This window comes from Oculina patagonica, chromosome 5, assembly GCF_052425735.1.
Source record: "Oculina patagonica isolate OP01 chromosome 5, crgOcupat, whole genome shotgun sequence".
Lineage (NCBI taxonomy): Eukaryota > Metazoa > Cnidaria > Anthozoa > Scleractinia > Oculinidae > Oculina > Oculina patagonica.
Window position 1 is genome coordinate 10,175,610 of NC_135762.1, and position 23,464 is coordinate 10,199,073.

The following is a 23,464-nucleotide window of genomic DNA, read 5'->3' on the forward strand; positions in this document are numbered from 1 at the left end:
GTGTGTTGACCTCAGCCAATCAGGAGCCAGTTTAGTTTTACCTTGACTCATTACGTCACGGCGATAAACTCCGACGCGAGGCACGCATTATCTGGAAAATTCAAAATATTTCCACGATTTCACAAGTTCTTTATTTAGACTGTAATTATCAACTCCCAAAAATAAAACATTTACACTTTCTACATCTTAACATAGATAAGCCAGCTAGCTAGATTTTTTTTTTTTTTGTAAAATCGTGGATAAGAGAGCGAATCATTCGAAATAAAAGCAAAACACATTTTTTATTTTTTTTTACACAGGAAAAGGAAATTGCAAAACCTTTTTATTTTCCTTTCTTTTTGTGTTTTTCCTTGTCGCATTCTTGGCGATGACACAATATTACTAGTTAACAAACATGCCAAGAGTCAGTTTTTCACGGCTGGAAAAAAAAATAGGAACTACATTGTGTACAGACTAGGAGAAGAGCTAATTTGTCATTTAGTTGTTTTATATTATTAGTTTTATTTTTGAGGTTGCGAATTATTTCGACAATTGAAAGAGTTGAAATGCAAATTATATGGTAGCAGTGGAATATAGCGGCTCGCCAAGATATGTCGAGATGGGTGCGTATTTTTGTGCATAACTTAAGTTTCAGATGACAGAACTGAAAGAAAAATGTATGTTGCCCGGCCCGCCAAAAAAATACAAATAAAATTAAATTGAAACTAAAATTGCATTGAGAACCTATATCACGTTACCACGGCTGAAACAAGGAACTGATAAAACTACAGTGTGCAGATGTGAGGTATAAAGCTAAGGCCCTGTCCACACTGACCCGGGTAAATTTGAAAACGGAGAAATTTGGAAACGCCGGGTGAAATGCCGGTTTTCCGTCCACATTAACCCGGGTAAATTTAAAAACGATAGCCTGGCTTTGGATAGCGTTTTTGAAAAGCTCTGTTTTTGGTGACCAAAAACGCCATTTCAGTGTGGACGGTTGGCCTATCCGTGTAAAAAAAAAAGATGCGTTTTTAAATTTACCCGGGTCAGCGTGGACGGGGCCTAAGTAGTATCGATTATCTCACTTCTTTTGTCGTAAAACCGACTTCATCATTTCTTACAAAAACAGCGAAGCAAAATCGAATTTTCCTCGTAATAATATAGCGATATATTTGATAATTGGAAACAATCAAGAGAAACCAGGAGTGAGGGAGGCTTGTAGGCATTCTAGGGACCTGCCCCCTCCACCCTCCACTAAGGGCTTTATGTCTTTTAGCCGAATACAAGATGGTGACGATGCCACGATTTTTGTGAGATAAATTAATTATTTTGTGTATTTTATAATTTTTCACAATGTCGAATGAGCAAGGCAAACTTTCAGTTTAGGCACATAACTGTAACGTGATGGACGATATCTACGATATTATTTGTTAGTTTTTTCTCTTTTTTCGTTTTTCTTTCTTTTATTGTTATTATTTTTTTGAAAGGACTCGTTTCGGAGGACCTCAATGATAAAAGTTAAATAAATATTTGCTGATAATGACACTCAGTATCTCATGAGAGCCAGTGCCTGTGTAAAGTTCCCACGGTCTGTATAAGGCACAGTGCTATTGTTAGTGCTATTATGAAATATCTCCATAATTCCCTACTCTTCTTGCCCACTTGTCCAGTTATGTTTGGGAAGTAAATGTTTGGGCTTTTTTTGCTTTTTATACTGTGCTTTTGAAGCTAATTCCGCCTCCTAAAAAACATAATCTGAAAAAAAAAATCATCCCGAGGTAACTTATGATTCGGAAAAAGGCAAATTAATTTACTTTGTCCTGTAAAAAGCACTTCATCTATTTTATCAAAAATTGTTTCTTCAAAATCCCTCAATCAGTTATCAAGCCGCCATCTTGAAAGTGATGCAAACAATAAGCTCCCGGATGTAAAAGAAAGTTCCGGCAACTGTTAACTTTAGCGCAGATTTATCGTTGAGCCCGAAATTTAAACCATAATTATTAAAGGTGGAGCGGAAAAACATTAATAAGATTAGTTTTTCACGTCATTAATTGTGTCTCATTGCGGATGGTGTGTACCGCAAGTCAGATTAAAGAATGCGAACTAAGTAACGCAGAAATCCGAAATTGTTTCAATGAAAACTGCCGTAAGTGAGCCGTGGCTAAGGATGATCATTGGGACTTATTCTTCTTATTTTTACTTCACGGAAAGAACGCGGTTTACGAGAAGGAAGCGAATATTGTTCTGTTGCTAAGTAAAGACCTTTAGTGGGTTTTGTGACGTCATGATGGGTTTAGACCATATTAGCTGCGGTTTGCTCACCCTAAACACACCCATTCGAAGAACGTCATGGGGTTTTAAAAAACCGGGGAATAAAAGTCGCTCAAGCACACTCCTGTAAAGAGAAAATAATTGAAATGACATGTCGAGTTGACACATGATAAATTAATATCATCAACGTTTTTTTGTGATGTGTTCATTACATGCGAGAGCAAGAAGAGCTTCAAAAACTACTTAGCACAGCTTTGTAACGTAGATGATTCAGGAGAAACAACGAACACTGATAGCCTGAATAGTTTAAAGTTAATTTTGAAAATCTCAACTTTAATGTTATCATCCCTAAACAATTTTCTCTTGGCGTCGAGGAAATCCTCTAAGGACAGGTAATTATCCAAAGACCCATCTCCAGTTATTTTCCTTCTTGAGAACAGCCCGAAAGAGGGTCTGGATGGGAATACACTGATAGCTGAGAATTGCATGGTCAAAATGTATTTTGAAAACAGCATGAAAGGAAAACGTGTCATTTCTCAGCAGACAGTTCATCATGTTGAGAAATGGGCTGAAATTTTAACTGATAACTGGAAATTTAGCACCCCATCCCAGACCCCTTTGAAAGCCCCAGTCAGTAGCTGTAGCGTATAATTTACCGCGGTCAAACGTCTCAGGCAGCTTTTCTTTCTATTTCGGCGAATTTCGTTCATATCGAAGTGTTAGTATGAGCAAGGATAGATAAAATAGCTGCTGAGTGTAAACATATTCCCATTTCCTCAGGTAAACGAGTGTTTTTACTTTTCAAATGTTTCACATCCGAACCAGAGTGCTTTGACAAATGTCCGCATATCACTATTTTCAAACACGTAGAACTTTTTTTAGTAAAGCTACAAAAAACTTGGTAAATCCTCAGAATACCGGTAATGTATCGACCTTTGAACTGCGAAAATTGTAAAAAGCCTTATCTTTGAAGTACTTCTCTCTTTTTTTTTGCATATTTCTGTTGTTTGACCGGGGTCAAAGCGTATTATGCATTGCTGATAAAAAAGTAGGAGTTGATTTGAAGGCAACAGCATTTCGCCATATCGGCCTGTTTGAAACTGCGTTCCCAGTTGTCTCACCGAGTCTCCTATTTAAAAACATCAAAGTGGAAAGCGCGGTTGGGGAGCGCGATGAAAGAAGGGAGACTCTTTCCATTCTCTTCTTTCTTCCCATGATTCCCTCCGTGTTCAGTTTGATCCATTCTCCTTGGACTCAGATCGGACTGAAAAGGCGACTGGGAACGAGTCAGATACAAATACTAAATTAATGTGGTGAAACCTGCTGCGTAATAATATTTTCTAGTAGCCTACGGGGCACTAGACCGAAACCTCGTGGTTGACAATGTAATGTTCTGTTGCTCGGTCGATTAAAATAACAACAACAACAACAACAACAACAACAAAAACAGCAAAAACAAATTTTTAGCATTCCCATATAACATAGATGGTATTTCTCAAAGAAGAAAACGCACCTGGTCAGTTATTAAAAAAGCTCCAAAACATTTGCGGTCAATTGACAAATCAACACATCCATTGACAACAAGAAAAATCACAACATACTTCAAGTATAATGCGGTCATTTAACACAACCGCCGTCAGCAATCAATTATAAGATCACGACATACGTCCAGACATACAGACATCTTAGTTATCCAGTCACTTAGCAAGCCGCTGTCAACAATAAGTAAGATCACGAATACTTCTAGACGTAAAGATACCTAACATTTCCGGTCAGTTAAAGAACCGCCGTAAGATCACACCGAGAAACCTCTAGGTAAACAGATGCCTAACATTTCCGGTCACTTAACACAACTGCCATCAACAACAAGCAAGAAATCAACATTTTTCCATCTTATTGGCTTATATTTTTAACACCTGCAGCTCTATGAGGCAAATAAACGAGTGCTTGGAGAGTTCAGTTTCAGTTTTCGCGTGATTGCTAAGCGCAAAGCAGAGAAAATGGAATGGAAATTGTCAATTTGCACGTGGAAAGTTTTGCTTCTTTACAGCATCCTCCCTGTCTTTCTCGTTTTTAGGGCAACTCCAGGTTAGCATACATCTTTTGTTTTGTTTGTCAACTGATAATTATCATTTCAATTGATAATTTGCACAAAGCTAGCAAAACAATTCATCGTTTAAACTGAAAGTTAAATATTACAACGTACACGATCGATTTATTTGGCAACATGGGTGTAACTTTAGCGCCCACAAAGGGTGAAGTCGTTTACTACTCTCAATGGAAAAAAGTCATGGGGTTAATCCCATAAACAAGCCATGCTGGTGTGTATCTCACAAGATGGGGTCGGGTTGTTTAGATCCGACGAGGGGGTCGCAGTTTTGCCTTCTTATTCTAAAATGAGGTATGCTTCAGGTTACTGTCTATGGAAAATATGTGCTCGGTAGCTTCTGCATCGAGAAAATGGAAGTTTCATGCGATTCAGTGTTTATACCCAGAAATTTGAAAAGCAGAAGGTATTAACACAAATTACAACGCGTATTTCGGGCTCCTTTGAAGGTGCACCTGTTTTTAAAATCGGTAAAAAGCCATGTCAGTAAAGACAAGAAATATAGAAACTTGATCATGAACACTCAAACATGTACCAAAGTGTGTTCTCTAACTAAAGATACGTCTAACATCTCATCAGATGACCTATGGGATCTTCACCGGGGTGGGGGTACGTAGGTCCTAGCGAAGCCCCCGATTGACAACCCTTCTCGTAAACGATTGTGGTTAACGTATCTTTTCTGATGTTACTGGAGAAATGCAAGGGTTGGGTGAAAAGTTTCTGATTATACTCACTCAAAACTGTCAACAGGCACATCTCCGTATAGGTTGAAAAACAAACAAACAAACAAACAAAAGCCAGAGCGGAGACGAATGGGTACATTTAGTAAATCAAAGTCGTGGGTGTAACCAGCTAATCGCTGTTTAGCAGTGCCAGTCTGTCACAAGCTTCAGTTTTTCTGCTCTCTCCTGTTCAAGGCTAGCCTGAGGGCCTGGTTGAGGACATGGGAATAACAGTGATTAGTTAATGTCGGCGATTTCTCATGATCAACTATGAGTTAAAAATTCAACCATTTCTCAGCTACCGGTATATTTTGCAGAAATGAACCTTCAGTTGTCAGCTAAAAAGTCTAAAAACGCGTCATTTCCCTGCTGCAAGCGAAAATTTTGACCAACATCAGGACAATCTAGCCTGTCAAAGGCAATTCAGTAATAAATAATTATGTTCGCGATCACCATTCAGACGAAATTGCCTTCGCCGGCTGAAAACACTTCACTCATTTGCCCCTGGGATGAAATGCAATATATTTCACGATGAGTTTTGAAATTCGCAGTAGGGTCACTGAGGGTATGCATTTGAGTTTCCGGTGTCATCAGGATAGCGACTGCGAACTAAATCACTGCCAAGTACTTTGAGGCAATTGAACTGTCATGTTATCAATTAAGAAGTAACAAACAGGTCAACTCATTTCCACATGAAAGGATGTGCATCGGGACTCGTTTCGAAACAGATAGACTACTGTTACAATGTTTTTTGTGCTTTGAATTGGCATACATACACTCTGGTAATTTGTTAAGGCCTCAACTATTGAAATTAAATCGACCTAAATCTGTCTTTTAGTTTTGAGCTATTATTTTTAACCGAAAATACATGTTCAAATAGCAAGTGCACTGTTGACATGGCTCTTCAAGTACAGTTCATTTACATATTATTTGACATTTGGCGATAGAAAAGGGTCCAAATGGCGCTCGTCCAAATCTCGTTATTTTCGCAGTAAAGATGCTTTTCTTGAAAGTACATGACACGTCCAAATAAAAGTATACTATACGGCGAAAACAAAACCCGAACAAAGCATGAAACAAACAAACAAATTAAATAAAGTAAAAACAACCACCATAAACAGACAAAAACATAGATTTTATAATGGGACATAACGAACAAAGAGAAGTTAGTTCTGGTTTCTTACGTTTAAGCAAAATCGTTGACTATAATATGAGTCCTTACAGTATTGGTTACTCCTTTTGATTTTAGGAGCATTAGCCTCAACAGGAGCTCCATATTTTATCGAGGAACCCTCCGACACATACGTTGAGAAAGGTAAATCAGCACTTCTTAACTGCCTGGTAGGTGGGAATACCAAGTCAGCCATAACATGGAGGAGAAATGGCATTGCGTTAGATTTGTCCAGTGATGGCCGTACAACGATAAAACCAAATGGATCTTTGTATTTTTCGAAAATCATTCATGATAAATCTCACAAGCCAGATGAAGGAACATACCAGTGTGAAGCGTTTGCAAGTAACGATATGGGCCTGGATTTCCAAATTTTAAGCAGAACTGCTCGCCTTATTGTTGCTGGTAAGTCAGACTGTGTATTGTCTTCTTTATATAACCCAACTGGCAACAGAATTCCGCCAAATATATAGTTTAAAAACCATGTGTCACCTAAAACTTATAGGACGCTTTCCATTCATGACGGTCAGAACTGACTGGCCAGACCGGTATATTCGAGAACAGAATTCCGTCAAGTAAGTCACATTTGTCCTGTTAAATTCGTCAACGCATAAATATTATACATTGTTATGGTAGATTTGTGGAAAACTCTCGTGGGAAAGGCCCATTTCACATTCAAAACCACCTGACCGGCCGGCCAGTTCTGCCAAATTGAAAGCGCCCTTAGTGTCACAACTATAAAAGTTGTATACGAACAGCCTTAAATAAGGCAGCAAGTTAAAAACACGATAGGACGTATTTGATTTGCTATATCGGATTTTATTTGTTTTCTATGGTTTCAAAAAATCACGTTAACGAAACGTCTTTTTTGGGTACTAGATCAAATTGCTAGAAACTTTCTGTCCCTAATCTATCAAGAAGGGTTAAAATACGTGGTAGGTGTAAAATGTGGTGATCGATGGCATACTTAAAAGGTTTTTCAATTATCATTATTGCCATACAAGAGAGGATTAATGGAAGATTAAGGTAATTCTATCCATATGTTGTTTTTGAGCCCACTTTAAGTATTGCAAAAAACTGTTTAAACATGTCAGGTGGCTTTTCCAAAGAAACGTCTGGAATAGCTTAAAGACAAACACACTTGGCTTGAGCATCGACTAACATGCATGACAGTTGTTTTACGTAGAATCTAATAATAGCCTTGAACATACCTATTGATGATTGGATATGTGAAGTAAAACTGTGCAAATCATACTTCAATCTATAATCTAATAAATGTAATCAAGATGCTTTTAACCACGGAGCGAAGAAGGATCTTTTGCAACTTCAAGAAAGTATTAACTATGTGCAGGATCAATACACACTGTATCAATACACCCTCAAGAATGGTACACCAACTCTTTACACACAATTTAAGTTAAAGGAGCAATGTCACGAAATTTTGCAGACTTTTTGGTCTTAACTGTTCTGAAATTCGTGGTAGGCAACTTAACCCATGAAAAAAAAAAACAATATCTTTGAATATGTAATGGAAGAGACAGCCTTAATTTGTAGATAATAATCAAATTTCGACCATAAATATCGATTTGTTTATGGAAACAATTTTGAAAATAGCAATTTTACATGAAAATGGACCACTGTTTTTGCCTTTCCTACGACACAAATATTAATTTTGGCTGTTCAAATATCTGTTTAAATCCGTGACACATGCAGCTCCTTTAAATGATATAAGAGAGACCGATCGAACACTATTGGAATGTTTGTTTCTAAACAGATGATTCATATTACAAATTATCTTATTAGCAGCATAGTAGCTGTTACATTTACGGATCAAAATGGTCGATTTCTTGTAAGAAATAACGAGTGCTGTGTTGTCACTTTACAGATATTTCATCTGAGGTAACTGTTATTCCATCTACACTGGTGGTTCCATATGGAGACACTTCAAGGTTTTATTGCACTGTAGAACAGTCAACACCAAACGCTGTTGTTAGATGGAGAAAACAAGGGAAGAGTGCCTTTATTACAATTGGAGGGCGGTTTACTTTGACCCCTGACGGAGCCCTACAGATCAGAGAAAGCACATTTGAAGACCAGGGACAATACGAATGTACAGCTGAAAATGTTATCACCGCAACAACTTACACAAGTTCTAATGCGGGATCTCTTCAAATTTCTGAAGGTAAGTTTTCATAAGTACAAAACAGGCATAAGTAGTATGTTAATTTAATTGAGGTATTAGTATCGTGTAAGTCGAAGCATTGGTAGCCTGTGAGAAGAAACAGTATCTGTGTGTCAAACAACACGCTGGTAGTCTGTCAGATGGCAGATACGTAGTCTGTGAGGCTCCACATTCATAGTCTGCCAGACGAAATATTGGTAGTGTGTCAGACGAAACATTAATTGGTAGTCTGCTCGACGAACCATTTGGAGTCTGACAGAAGAAGCGTGTATAGTGTGACGGACGGCACATCGATAGTTTGTCAGAAAGCACATTGCTAGTCTGTCAGACGAAACAGTTAAAGTCTGTTAGACAGCACATCATCGTCTGTCAGGTGACACATAAGTAGTCTATCAGGCAGCACATACTGTCAGACTAATCATTGACAGTGTGCTACGCATTGTTAGTCTAGTCAGATGGCTTATTTCGGTAGTCTGTCGACGACACACTGGTAGCCTCTCATGCGACACAAAGGTACCAGTCAGATGGCACATTAGTAGTCTGTCAGATGAAACGTTGGTAGTGTGTCAATAGACGCATTGGTAGTCTGTCAGATGAAACATCTGCAGTCTGTCAAAAGACGCAATGATAGTCACTGCCAGTGCATTATCCGATCACATGGCAGTGTCTCAGTCGACACGTTGGAAGTAGTAGACATATTAAAAGTCGGTCGTTCAACACATCAGTAGTATGTCAGATGACTAATTGACAGCACTTTCAGCGTATCAGTTTACCACATGGCAGTACTATTTCTCGGGAGAACACAACAACCCCAGAGTTGATATGCACATGGCAGTACCGCTATCGTTTTTCGATACGTCGTTAGTTGTAGTCCATAAAATGAGACATTTGCAGTCTATCATCAGACGTTTTGGCAGTGCGTCTACCGCTGTAATTGTTTGATTTATAACATGTAGCACTGTGCACAGCACGAAAATTGGGATTTACATTAAATTAAAGGTGGTTAAATCTGGTGTAAAGTTGGATAACCGACTTTACACCATCAAATAAATGTTGTTAAAGGTGGATAAACCAAGCTTTACACTACCGTGTGTAAATGTGATTTAAAGTTGGTGTAAAGGAGTCTCTTTATCTGCCTTTATACTTGAGAGTAAAGCTGGGATAAAGGTCAGTTTTAAAAAATGTAAAGTCAGTGTATAGCTGAATAAATTCCACATTTATTCCAGCTTTATTTAAGCTTTACACCACGGTAAAGTCATATTTTCATGCTGTGGTGTGTGGTACTGTGACAGTGTGAGCGAGAAATGTTGATAGTGTAAAAGCCGTAGTATTGGTGGCGTGTCAACTGGCCATCGGAGATGTGTCAGCAGCAGACACATTGGTAACATGCCAGTAAATACAATGGTATAGTGCCAACACATCAATGGTGCGACAACCGAGACATAAGTAGTGCTCCATTAATTAATATTAAAATTGTGTCAGTTGACACATTGGTAATATTCAGCCAATAGATTAACTACATTACTGGTATCATTTAAACAGATGATGATCTTCCGCGTCGTCCAATATTCTCTGTGACACCTACGGATACAGTAGCTATCGCTGGAAGCACGGTGGTTCTCGAATGTGTTGCAAATGGTTTTCCAAAACCGAGAGTCACATGGCTGCGAGATGGATTGCCAGTGGTGTTTGGGAGTGACTATTCCATTGTAGGGGCGAGTAACCTTCTGATAGAGTCAGTATCTGAGGAACACGCGGGAACGTACACTTGCCGTGCAATAACTGGAGGCAGCGTGGAACAAGCTACAGCCAAGCTAGATGTACATTGTAAGTGATAACGTACGCCTAACGTTTATTAAGCGAATGTTTATTTCATATTTACTCAGTTAGAGAGCTGAGTGCTTTTTGTGATGAGTAACGAAATGCGGTGCACGGAGAGCAAAGTTTCTCGTTTACATTATCTGGACTTTTTAAAGCAGCTGTTGTGCTGTTTACGTCTCATGTTTTTCGAGACAGCAGATGTTTGAGGAAGAGAAAGATCGTTTTATTTGCAGTGTTGCATTTTATCATCCTTGATTCTTCCCTTCTTTTTGATTGTTTATCATGCTATCATGTTTGTGTATCGTGCTGTAGTTTCTGAACAAATAAACTGCTAAACACAAATACATATAATCGAGCGTTAAATGCTGTTACAAACCTGTCTCTCTTTAGATGCTCCAGTTTTTGTCAAGAAACCAAATAATGTCCATGCTTACGCGGATTCCAATGCGTTGTTTGAGTGTTTTGCGGATGGAATACCCAAACCAAACATCACATGGAGACGGAATGGAGACATGATTGAAAATTCACATTACAACGTTATCGGATACGGTTTCTTGCTTGTTAAAATGCTGGTCTTGTCAGACATGGGACCTTATCAATGCTTTGCCGAGAACGCTTTAGGAAAAATTCAGGCAACTGCAGAGCTTGCTGTTTACGAGAAAGGTAAGAAGAGTCAATCGAAATGGAAATTTCAAAGCTGTCACAAACAGTATCACGACAATATACCGATTATGATATCAAGTATACTGAGAACTTTAGTTGTTGTATAAGAAGAAGCGGAGGCTTGAATTCTCGACGTTTCTGCGGAAGAAACGTCATGACAAAGAACAAACTCATATAATGAACTAAGACAAGCGATTTAAGTATTTGAAATTGTTTTTCGAGGCTATGGAGGGTAGAAAGGGGGTGTGGTGTTTTTGTTTTCTTTCCCCCGTTTGCTATAGCATTTAAATAACAGAGAAAGCGAATAACAGTACGTTTCGGACTACGCGAAAAAGAGCTGTGTTTCATATTGGGGCCGAGCTCTGAACGTCAAAATGTTCGTGGCTTTTTGTGGAATTTAAAATTCTTACCGTCTTGCGTCCCGGTCGCCGTCTGCGTTTTCTAATTTAAGTCCCCATTATCATAGCAGGGTCATTTTTTTTTATGTGCATTTTGCTTTCAAATGTACATTTTTAAGACCAACAAGATTCTTTTTAAACTTTTTGTCTCTTTTAAACAGGACAACTACTTCCACAACAACACACCACAGCAGCCCCGGATACCACAACAACTCCAGATGTCACAACGGCCTCAGTCACCACAGCACCCTTAGATGTGAAAACAGCCACGGATACTACAACAACTCCAGATGCCATAACAACCCCAGATGCCACAACAACCCCAGATGCCATAACAACCCCTGATGCTGAAACAATCCCGGATGCCACAACGGCCTCAGTCACCACAGCACCCTTAGATGTGACAACAGCCACGGATACTACAACAACCCCAGATGCCATAACAACCCCAGATGCCACAACGACCCCAGATGTCACAACGGCCTCAGTCACCACAGCACCCTTAGATGTGACAACAGTCACGGATACTACAACAACCCCAGATGCCAAACCCGATGAACAACCCCTGATGCTGAAACAACCCCGGATGCCATAACAACCCCAGATGCCGCAACAACCCCAGATTTCACAACCGCCTCAGCTACCACCCCACTCCTAGATGTCATAACAACCTCAAATACCACACCAACCCAAGTAACTGCAGCCCCATATGTCACAACACCCTCAGACATCACAACAGCCTCAGATACCTCAATAACTCTAGATTTCACAACAGCCTCAGAAGTGACAACAGCCTCAGATACCTCAACAAACCCAGATGTAACATCAGCATCAGACACCAAGACAGTCCCAGGTGCAACACCATCCTCAGATACCACCACACCATTCCAGGATAACAGATCACCCCCAGATACTACCGCATTCCCAGATACCACGACGATTTTGGAAGCAACCGCAATAGAAGATACTACAACAGCAGCAGATGTCAAAACAACCTCAGAGACCACAGCCAGCCCATATTCCACAAAAGCTTCAGATACCAAAAAAGTTCTAAGGAATACAGAAGAAACCGAGTCTACTACAACAGCAGCAGATGTCAAAACAACCTCAGAGACCACAGCCAGCCCATATTCCACAAAAGCTTCAGATACCACAAAAGTTCCAAGGAATACAGAAGAAACCGAGTCCACATCCCCCAAAGCCACAGCAACTTCAGTTGCCACAATAACCCAATTGCAAGATACCACATTAGACTCAGGGACTTCAGCAAACCACCTAGACACTACGTTAGTCCCAGATACCATAGCAACACAAGATATAACAACGATCCTAGACGTTACAACAGGTCCAGAGATCACAACAACGCTAGATGTCACTACAACAGCCACAGAGGGTACAGGAACCCAAAATGCCTTTGCACTCCCAAATGTCACGGTAGCGCCAGAAACCACAACAAAAGCAGATGCTGCAGAAGCCACGCATACCACGTCTACCTTAGATTCCACAAAAGCCCCAGATGCCACAGAAACCCCAGATATCACAACAAATTAGAGAGCAGCACCAGGTATCTTAAGAACCCCAGTTTTCACTACAGGGTCAGATGTCAAAAACACCAGAGATTCCACGGAGACTCCAGATATCACAAGAGCTTCAGATGTCACAACAGCCTCAGATACCACAGAAACCCCAGATGTCACAACAGCCTCAGATATCACAGAAATCACAGATGTCACAACAGCGTCAGATGTCACAAAATCCCCTGATTTCACAACAACCTCAGATGCCACAGAAACCCCTGATGTCACAACAGCGTCAGATGTCACAGAAACCCCTGACGTCACAACAAGCTCACATGTCACAGAAACCCCTGATGTCACAACAGCCTCAGATGTCACAGAAACCCCAGATCTCACAACAGCCTCGGATGCCATAGAAAGCCCTGATGCCACAACGGCTTTAGGTGTCACAAGAACCCCTAATGTCACAACAGCGTCAGATGTCACAGAAACCACTTATGTCACAACGGCCTCAGATACCACAGAAACCCCTGATGTCACAACAGCCTCAGATGTCACAGAAACCCCTGATGTCACAACAGTGTCAGATGTCACAAAAACCCCTGATGTCACAACAGCGTCAGATGTCACAGAACCCCCTGATGTCACAACAGCGTCAGAGGTCACAGAAACCGCAGGTATCGCAACAACGGCAGATGTCACCACAGCTGGAGATGCTACAGAAATCCCACATATCTCTACAACTTCAGATGTCACAGTAACCTCAGGTGCCACAAAAATCCCAGATAGCACAACAACTGCAGATTCCACAACAGCGCCAGATGTCACGAAACCTGTTGATGCCATTACAACAACAGAAGGAACAACAACCCCAGCTACTGAAGCAATCATGCATCAAGGTTGGTAGCTGGCTAATTAGTTCCGTTAACCCTTTCGTTTCCAGGAGACGTTGTTTTGATGTAAAAATAGCACTAATGAGAAACAAATCTGCAAGAATTGGTATATCGATCTTGAAAATCTAAAGGGTTCTTCATGCCAAAGAAGTCTGCAGAGTCGTTTTTAATGCTGTTTGTAAGTTTGCTTGGTTGCTATCGCTTCATAGCCCTTGGTTTGTTTTGTAACATAAAGTCACTAAAAACCACATGTCGTCAGTAGATTGTGCTACGTTTATATTATCATTCTTTATCGTGTTTACAGATTTCTTTTCCTACACCATTTTATGTTTCAATTACTTACCCTGGCTAAGCTTATCGTCTTTCTTTGCCTGATGTGAGCACTAAACCACTGTCTCAGAGATTCTAAGTTTATATTATCATTCTTTATCGTGTTTACAGATTTCTTTTCCTACACCATTTTATGTTTCAATTACTTACCGTGGCTAAGCTTATCATCTTTTCTTTATAGCCTGATGTTTCATCCTGTTTATTATAGAACCTGAAACTCAATCCCATATAAGAAAGAAAATAGTAAAGGAAGGATTGGAAAAGGTTATCAAATGTGTGGCAACAGCAACTCATAAACCCGATGTAGCCTGGTACAGAAAGGGGACGAAGCTTGACACCACGGACTGTGCGACTCCAAATGACGTAAGGTGCCAGGGCATTGTTTATGAGGTTTATGAAGAAAGGAAAAAGCCTTTTGCGTTACAGCCTTCTCGAGCTCGCACCATTCAAGTCCTCAAAATACGAAGTGCAGTATATCCGAGAGATCAAGGAAAGTTTGAGTGCGTAGCAACAAACGGCCATGCACCACCTGCTAAGTTAATTATTGACCTGGATGTACGAGGTATGTAAAGCAATTTGAAAAGTCACACATGTCGTTTGCAGGAGCAAAGCACACTACCTGCAATGTTTTCGGGAAGGCTTGTAAAAAACAGATCCATATATTTTGTTTCGGTTTCCTTCCATCTTGAGATCACTAAGAAAATGAATAAATTTTGTGTTCTTCTTTTGTGAAATAAGTGCTAAGATTCCGGGTCCCAAAAAATTATTTTTATCGCCAGTTCTTTGTTAGGAACATTGTCAAAATTCATTAACTATTCATGAGGGTGCAAACCAATCCCAGCACAGTATTCAGATCACATGTACAAAAAGTACCTAGCAACTGTAAACCCCAATACAAATCAAACAATAGAATACACTTTTGATAAACTCCTGCTCAGCTAATTAGTATTTCATTAACTTTTGATACAGATCTCTAGCCCCGGAATCGCATAACCATACGTTTGCATATAATGATTTAGGGATTGTTTTTATTTCACAAGTAGAATGAAACTCGCGTCCGATCTGTAGGATCAGCAATGTCGAAATCATCAAATTTGTAGAGTTGTGGCGCGTATGGCCGTTTACAATGGCTCGCCTATCGGCTCAACATTGTAAACGCCCATGCATACAGATCTCCCGCTCATATTTTATCTACTACATAAAAATTGTTTAACTCATGTTACAAATGACAATTTCTTTACCTGCATGATCGTCATTTCAACATGAAATATGGTGGTTTGCCCGCTTGGTGTATTATACTGCAACAAGTTGAAACTCTCACCCAGAGACTGGTTTTCTTGCCATGCTTCAATCTCGTTCTTAGAACCAGCTTTTCTTTTAGCCAGTAGCAAGGACGTAGACTATGGCCAGTTTTGATTTAAAAGTCCGTGACTTCTGCTCAAAGCTGATTGGAACACAATCGAGAATGAGCCAGAGTCCGCGTTCTTGGTACTGATCAAACAAAAAGCGGGCTCGGATATGAGTAGTGTGCAATTTCTGTTATATACTTAAAACATTTTAAAATGATAACTGTACTGTTACTAGTGATAGGTATTCAGTAGCAAAGTAACACTTGCACAATTCGTAAATGGTGTGCTATCCAAATTTCATTTGTCAGGGACCCATAATCCTCAACAGCATAAACAAGTTTAATCATTGTATGAAACATTCTAGATACAGAATTAATTTTGAAAATTGAAAACTTAAGGTTTTTTTACTTATTCAAGCATTTCATTCACGGCTGATCAAAAGTTTACCCATGTAACTTTATTTCCCAGTTATTTTTGGCGAAACGACGTATCTTGGTTGACCAAAACAATACGCGAGTTCGTGTAACGGAATGAGAGGAAACCTATAACAAAACTGGATGAACTGAACTACTCATTGAATATTTCGATTCTTTTGTATTTTTCTTCTTAACATTATTAATATGCAGATTTTGTTACTGCTAATAAGTTTATTTCAATGTAGCGTGCACAATTCTTTTTCTCAGTCCTGTCAAGAAGCAAACTAATGCTGCAAAACTGTCTTCTTTAACGTTACATAGTTCCACCTAAATTGATAAAAGAGCGAGATGAGATTTTGGTTGGAAACGGCAAGGACTCCATTGTGACCTGTGCAGTGGACAAGGGCAACCCTCTTCCAACTTTCAAGTGGGAATACCAAAATATGGATTGCCCGGATTTTGATGCCGGCAAGTGTCAACCTGTTGAAAAGCAGTGGATGCCAGTCCCTGAGAATGAGATGATGACAACCAAAGAAACCCCGACAAATGAAAGCGTCGTCAAGGTTCAAAGCGATCAAGCTGCTGTACTCTACAGGTGCACAGCGTTCAATAATTTGGGAAGCGACTCTCATGTCATCAAATTCGTCCGACATGGTAAGAAAATGTTACAATGTTATAGGCTTTGACTATTAGTCTTACTCAGCTCTGGGAAAGTTGATAACCCTATTGAGCGATTTTGGAGTGTCGTCAAACCAAAACCAAAGTAATCGCGCTGGCCAATCATAATGGACACAGACAAGCCAGTAAACCAATCGAAACTCGAAGCAAATACATGTAGCCAGCACGAAGTGCGAGAAAACGTGCGTGAGTGAGTGATTGGTTGAAAGTAGCGCGGGTGTTTTTAAACCAATCAAAAGGGGTAGTAAAACCAAAGCAAACGTCATTTACTTTCGACACTCAAGAAATAACCGCTCCTCTAACCAATGAGAGTTTTAACTCGCAATGACTTGACATTTTTATCTAAAATTACTACCCGCTTATTGGGTAGTTATTGGAAATCGAGAATTCTTTTAACAGTTCATCCGACCCCATTTGACTTTATAAACAAGCTAGTCGTAAACTTCCAATCGTAGAAAGTGTCAACAGCAATCCGGTCCCGGGAATCCGGTTGTGTTTCCTCTCTTCTTTTTATGCCGTCATTTTTAAACTGACATTTCTTTCTTACAGAACCACTGGCCTTTGTGAAACAACCACAAAATATTTTAAAAGGATTCATGGGTCAGAAGCTAGTAATAAACTGTTCCACCAATGACGAAGATGCTGTGGTATCCCTTCTGCACAAACGCCACCCATTCGCAGCCTTCGCCGAACGAAAACCCAAAGCAAACAAACTTTTGAAGAAAGGACAAGTGTTTACACTTCTGAATCTTGATCTAAGAGATGCTGGAATATATGCATGTGAAGCAAGCAATCGAGTGAGTGAGACCATTCAGTGGCCAGCTGGTACTGGGTATTTGATTCTCAGTCGAGGTAAAGTGACAATAACTAAATAGAGGGTCTGAATGGGGGTGCTTGAATCTAAGTTGTCAGTTAAAGTTTTAGCCCAGTTCTGCCCATTTTGCAGATCAGGGACCTCAGCTATTAGTTAATAATGCAGATCGTAGATCTCAGCTATCGTTAAAAAAAAAAACGTGTCATTTCTCACCGGCTGATAACATTTTGATCAATTCTTAGCTATATCAGTTAAACCCCATAGTCAAGACCCTTCAAATGGAATGTGTTAACCCAAAGCCTATCTCTTTTGTTTTCCCCCCTTTTCTTATATTTGGTGTCGTTTGACTGTACAGTTACGTTTTTAAGACAATTTATTGCCAACAGAACCTCTGGCTTTCCTTAACTCGCCGCCGATTATTATACGTGGATATCTGGGCCAGAAAGTACTAATAGACTGTTCTACCAATGATGAGGTTGCTACAGTATCCCTTCTACACAAAAATCACCCGCTTGCAGCCTTCACCGAAAGAGAACTCGAAGCAAACAAACTATCAAAGAAAGGACAAGTGTTTTCACTGCTGAATGTTGATCTGAGAGATGCTGGAATATATGCATGTGAGGCAAGGAATCAAGCTAGTCGAGTGATACGGTGGCCACCCGGTACAGGATATTTGGTTCTTATTCGAGGTAAAGTGATAAGTAAGCTACCATGAATACCGTGAATTTCGGGGTTATGATCATCAGCCTTGAACATTCCCTGTCCAAACCCACGTCCAAGCTACTTTAAAAGAAGTACGTTTATCAGTCAAAAACGGTTCATCTGGCTGTTTTCGTCTTCATGAAAATACTCCCAGGCGCTACAAAGGCAGTCTAGTAAACAGTCGACATAAGACGTAGGTACGCACGTCTTAATGTAAAACATACTTAGCATTCTTTTTTCCCAGAAGCGGCGATCCTTTTGGTCAGCAACCGGAATCACGACCTCTGATCGGTTCCGACCCGGCTAGAGGTCGTGGAATAAGGGTCAACTGGGGATCGTTTTTTTTTTTTTTTTTTTGCAGTAAAAACTGCAGTCGAACCTTATTAGAACAAATACGTAAGGGGCAGAGATTGAGGGCCCGTATTATAGAGGTTTCAAAGAGAGGTACTTTCGACTGTGCCGCATTATTTATAGAACTTTTATTCTTTAGAAAAAAAGAAGCGAGGACTGTTTTCGTACTTGTTATTCGTAAGGTTCAAACGGAATTCCTATAATGTCTCACCCCCGGGGGGCCCCCCCCCCCCAACCTTATATTTCTAATAATAATAACTTGCTTTTTTTCTCGCATGCAGCTGAATTACCACGACACTTTGTCCTGAGACCGACGACGGCAGTCAGTGTACCACGAGGACAGGAAGCAGAAGTGATATGTGAATCAGAGGGTGTATCCATAATTAAGCTAAAGTGGAAACGACAGACCAACAAAGGGGATGTGTCCGTCCCAGACAACATGGTGACTATCGTTAGAGACTGGGCCAACAATCGAGTCAGTGCTACCTTAAAGATTACCAATGCTCAACCGCAAGATAGTGGCGTGTACAAATGTGTGTTGATGGCTTTTGACAAGACAGATTACAAGCTGACTAGAATACTAGTCAAAGGTACTTGAAATTTAAGGCCTATTCCTTTGTAAATTTTGTAAACTTCACTTTGACTGTCACGAGGGTAGTACATACGCAAGTAACACAAGTGCGCGTGTCACTAATTACAAGGAACGAAGGTTTCCAGTTTTTGCATTCTTAAGTATATTGCAGATTTTTAGCAAACACCTCCTTGCTTCTACATACAATGAATACTTATCGCAAAAAATAAAACGATCCCGAGTTATATCATCACAAGTAATTATTAGTCTCAATTTGACTTTATTAAAGGTAAAATGGTTCATCTACTCTAGCAACGTCGATAGCAACGTTTCTTAGTCGGAAACTCTCTACAAGTATATATACTGTTTATCTGCTTGAACCTGTTTCACTCTCTTATCAATAACCAAGGCTTTTGTTTTTCATTTTAAACAGAGCCCCTGACATTCCTTATGCAACCGAAGATTATTTTACACGGATACATGGGCCAGAATCTACAAATAAACTGTTCCACCAATGACGAGAAAGCTACAGTGTCCCTTCTTCACAGACGTCACTTACTTGGATCCTTCACCAAGCGAAAACTTGAAGAAAATAAACTTTCCATGAAAGAGCAAGTGATTACACTTCTGAATCTTGATCTAAGAGATGTTGGAATGTACTCATGTGAGGCAAACGATAAAGCAAATAACAGCATTCGATGGCCTGTTGGTACAGGGTATTTGCTACTCAGTCGAGGTAAGGTGAAACAAAATACAAACTCAAAGGCATATTATTCTACGTTTAGACCAGTCATCTTACATGAAGTAGAGTTTGCCATGGCGGTACCGATTGCGGTTAACTACTCATTTGAGCCAGTTGAAAGTAAACTGCATTTGCTTTGGTTTTTTTTTTTCTAACTTTTAATTTCAGTTTTTTTTTAACTTTCCTTTTTCTTATAGCGAACATTTATTGAACAGTTCAAAACCTAATTGTACATTTAGTTAGCTATTTACAACCACGAATAAACAAAAGGACAGGCTTCAGACTTTCACTCACTTGTATTAGCCATTTTCATAGATCTCAGAGTATATCTTGAAAGACTACCCTTTGTATAATATTAAATTAATATTTTGTAATTTTTCTTAAATGCATTTTTTTTATGAGAATTTGCTTAGTTCGGACTTTTTGTACTACAGGTTTGTATTGCGTTATAAAAGGTAAATTAAGATTCAATTGAGGGCCTACTTCCAGTGTTCAAAATTAACTCGGAGATTCTTTGACTAGTTTCTGGGTAACCTCTCTCGATAAAATGTACTGGAAGTTTGTTTTTTTCACCTCGTTCCCAGGGCTTTTCTTGGTCGGGTTTTCTCATCAAATTTTATTTAAAGAGTAATTTGTTCAGATAAGCAGCCAGGCGTCCCCATACTCCTTTATAATACCTTAGCTTACTTCTTGAGGGAAGCACGTGGAGGAGAGGGTTCTGAAATGTTTCAGTGTTCTTGTAATGGGTTCTCTGTGAAGCACTGATTAGATGATGGACTTGGCCATTTTAGGCAGGGCAGTTTAAACCACGTGTGTAGGTACCAAAGTTGTTTGTCAAATGCACCGAGTCTTATTGTTTCCTTGTCGTTTGACTGAAGTCCATAAAATCGATCAAATTTTTAACATTCTATGTCCAGTGGGAATTGGATTTGCCAGTCAAACATTACACGACCTCTGTTTTCGTTTGAATGTTGATCCTTCGTCATCATCTCGATAAAAACTAGACATAACTTTGACCACGCCCCACTTGACGCCATCACGGAGATAATATGTTTGCTTTGGTTTTGCATTACTACGCTGGTACCTTCCGGATTAGCTTATAATATCAGTTAATATGTCACCTGGTCACGCCAGCGGGGCAGGTAAATGCCACGAAATAGCTTTGGTGGCTCGCGCAACGTTTTCCTGTGTTTCAGTACCAACTACAATGTATTTTGTTCGAGTTAATTGATTGCATTCACTGTTAACTTTTCTTTATCCTTTAACTAGTGATTTTTTGGCCAAATAGTAGTTAACTTTGTTTTTTTGGCCAATTGTCAGTTAACTGTTACACCCCATTAGACCCTCGAAGAAGTTTGCCAGCTATAGGTAGATAATCTGATACTTTCTTTCCATATGCATCTTCAATTCGCGAGCTTAATGTAGCCCCGTTCAGGTGAAAGTGAAATGAGTGGATAACATACGAACGAGCGAACAAACGATGGAAAGGTCGAAACGGATGAATGAATGGCACTGATGTTTTTACAACCATAGCGGAATTTGTCTTCATTTAGAGCTTTCTATGGTGTCAATTCTCTGGCCCTTGAAAGTGATTAGTCAGTTTCGTGGTGATGTTGTTGGTTAGTCAAATGAATATAATTAATTATTTTTGATCTCGTTCCGTCTCTGTCGATTAATTCTAGTCCAAAATGTTTGTCCATTGTATTTGAGGTCACAGTTCGCTCGTAGGGGTTTTAAACGGGTCTTTTCTATATAAGTGGAGGCTGTTGTTGGCATCAGTTGAGAGTAGCCTGCGAATACAGCCGCTTCTCTTAATTCTTTCCTGTAAACACTAGACCGGCCTGGAGCAAAGAGGGGCTGTATTTGCAGGCTAGGTTGAGCGTTGCTTGTTCTAAATTAGTGTGCGAGCGTTAATCTACAGTCAGTCGCTTTTAAACTAATACATAATAAAATAATCTTGCTTTATTATCAATTTGTAGCGAGGCTACCTGATTATTTCGTGCTGAAACCAGAAAAGCCGATCATTGTACTAAAAGGTCAAGATGCCAACGTCACATGTGAATCGGAAGGTGTATCAGTAACTAAGCTACAATGGAAAAAGCAAACTGACTCAGGCGATGTGTCTGTCCCAGACGGCATGGTCACTATTGTGAAAGACAGGTCCACCAACCGAGTTAGAGCCATCCTCAAGATTACAAATGCTGAAATGAAAGACGACGGAGTCTACAAATGTGTCCTGAGAGTTTTTGAAAAGACAGGTTATAGGTTAACCAGGATCGTGATTGAAAATAACTAAAGAGCGTAGAAACTGCTTTTATATCATTTTATGGCATTAAAAGTCTTTTCAGTAACTTCATAATGATTGCCATAACTCCCTTAAAAGACTAGTTCTGAGAATTTGGTAAAAAAAGTCTCAAACTATGTGCAAGCTTATTAGTGGCTTTATCTTAGCTTACATAAGCGCTATATGTTGCGATAGACAACTTTGACTGACATCCGTACCTTGAAAGCAAAAGCAAGTAGGTTTTCGCATTAACACGCGATCGTAATCGATTATATCAAATATGATATCAATTAATCAGATACCCATCGCTAGTAAACTTGGCATTGTTATACATCCCATACTTGAGCTTTGTACCCCATTATCTTATCAGGGTGTATTTTAAACATTATAATATTACCTTGGTTGTTACATTTTGCTAATTATGCAGTTGCTTTATACAAAAATATGTTTTAATATCTACTATTAGTTATTTCGCGATCTGCATCATTTGAAATATTATAAGAAGGTGCACGATGTTCGTGTACAAACAGATAATAATTGCTTCCTGGTATGTTGTTCTATGTGACTTATATTCGTTTTTACGGAGAATTTTAAGAGCTGAATAAAGGCGACAACCTGGAAATAACGAAACAAGCCATGATTGATTTAAGAAGTGCCGAATCATTGGTGTAATCAAAATGTCAAGAAAACTTTGGCGACCAGACTCGGGAACATTTATTACATTTTTTGATTTGAATTCCCGAAGGAATGGGTCGACAAGTTACGCTGCTTATTTGCCACAGAAAGTTCCATTTATTTCAGAATACCGTAAGTCCGTAAGCCATTTTGATAAGAATGAGTGCTTTGACATACGTATGCTTAACGCAGAATGTGATTGGCTGCGGCAAATTGCCAAACATCGTACAAATCTAGGGGAGCTTAAAATCAAAATCGATTTTTGCCTGCGATTTTCCACATTGCATGTAGAGCATTTAATTCGCGATTTAGTTCTATTCGAGATTATGGATTTCCCTTCGAAATCGTACGCTGATGCGGTGAAAGGACACAGATCACGGATCACACACTTCAGGATCAATCCACAAACAAATTTCCGAGGCTGGAAAGTTGCTGTAGAATACATCTCTCTAATTTCTCTTTCGTTAATCGGGGGGATGACTCGTTTTATTAGAGCAGTTTTCAATTGATTGTCGTAAAACCAAAACCAAAGCAATAACTCTGGCCAATCACAAAGGACATAGGCAATCCAGTGAACCAATCAAAACTCGAAGCAAATAAATGTAGCTGGCACAAAGCGCGGGAAAACGTGCGCGAGCTAGTCACGATTGGTTTGGGTTTTACTTCTGATTGGCTAAGAAAGTGGCGCGAGATTTTTAAGCCAATCACTAAGCGCAGTAATTCAAAACCAAAGCAAACGCAATTTACTTTCGACACTCAAGTGAAAACCGCTCTATGTTATATCAATAGACCATATTCGTATTCTTGGTATTGGACTGGAAAAAGAGA

The 23,464-nt window shown here is 39.6% G+C and overlaps 1 protein-coding gene across 1 annotated transcript; it reads left to right on the forward strand.

Moving 5' to 3' along the window:
- The first annotated feature begins 4,236 nt into the window (after nucleotides 1-4,236).
- On the forward strand, nucleotides 4,237-22,557 carry LOC144654991 (uncharacterized). The gene is made up of 15 exons (XM_078515216.1): nucleotides 4,237-4,338; nucleotides 6,329-6,655; nucleotides 8,136-8,432; nucleotides 9,975-10,259; nucleotides 10,644-10,916; nucleotides 11,476-11,822; nucleotides 12,206-12,748; nucleotides 12,866-13,730; nucleotides 14,263-14,616; nucleotides 16,141-16,473; nucleotides 17,047-17,349; nucleotides 17,698-18,000; nucleotides 18,646-18,954; nucleotides 19,369-19,671; nucleotides 21,657-22,557. Exons 1-15 carry the CDS (start codon nucleotides 4,251-4,253, stop codon nucleotides 21,971-21,973), a joined length of 5,247 nt encoding a protein of 1,748 aa, XP_078371342.1. The 5' UTR covers nucleotides 4,237-4,250; the 3' UTR covers nucleotides 21,974-22,557.
- The last annotated feature ends 907 nt before the right edge of the window (nucleotides 22,558-23,464 follow it).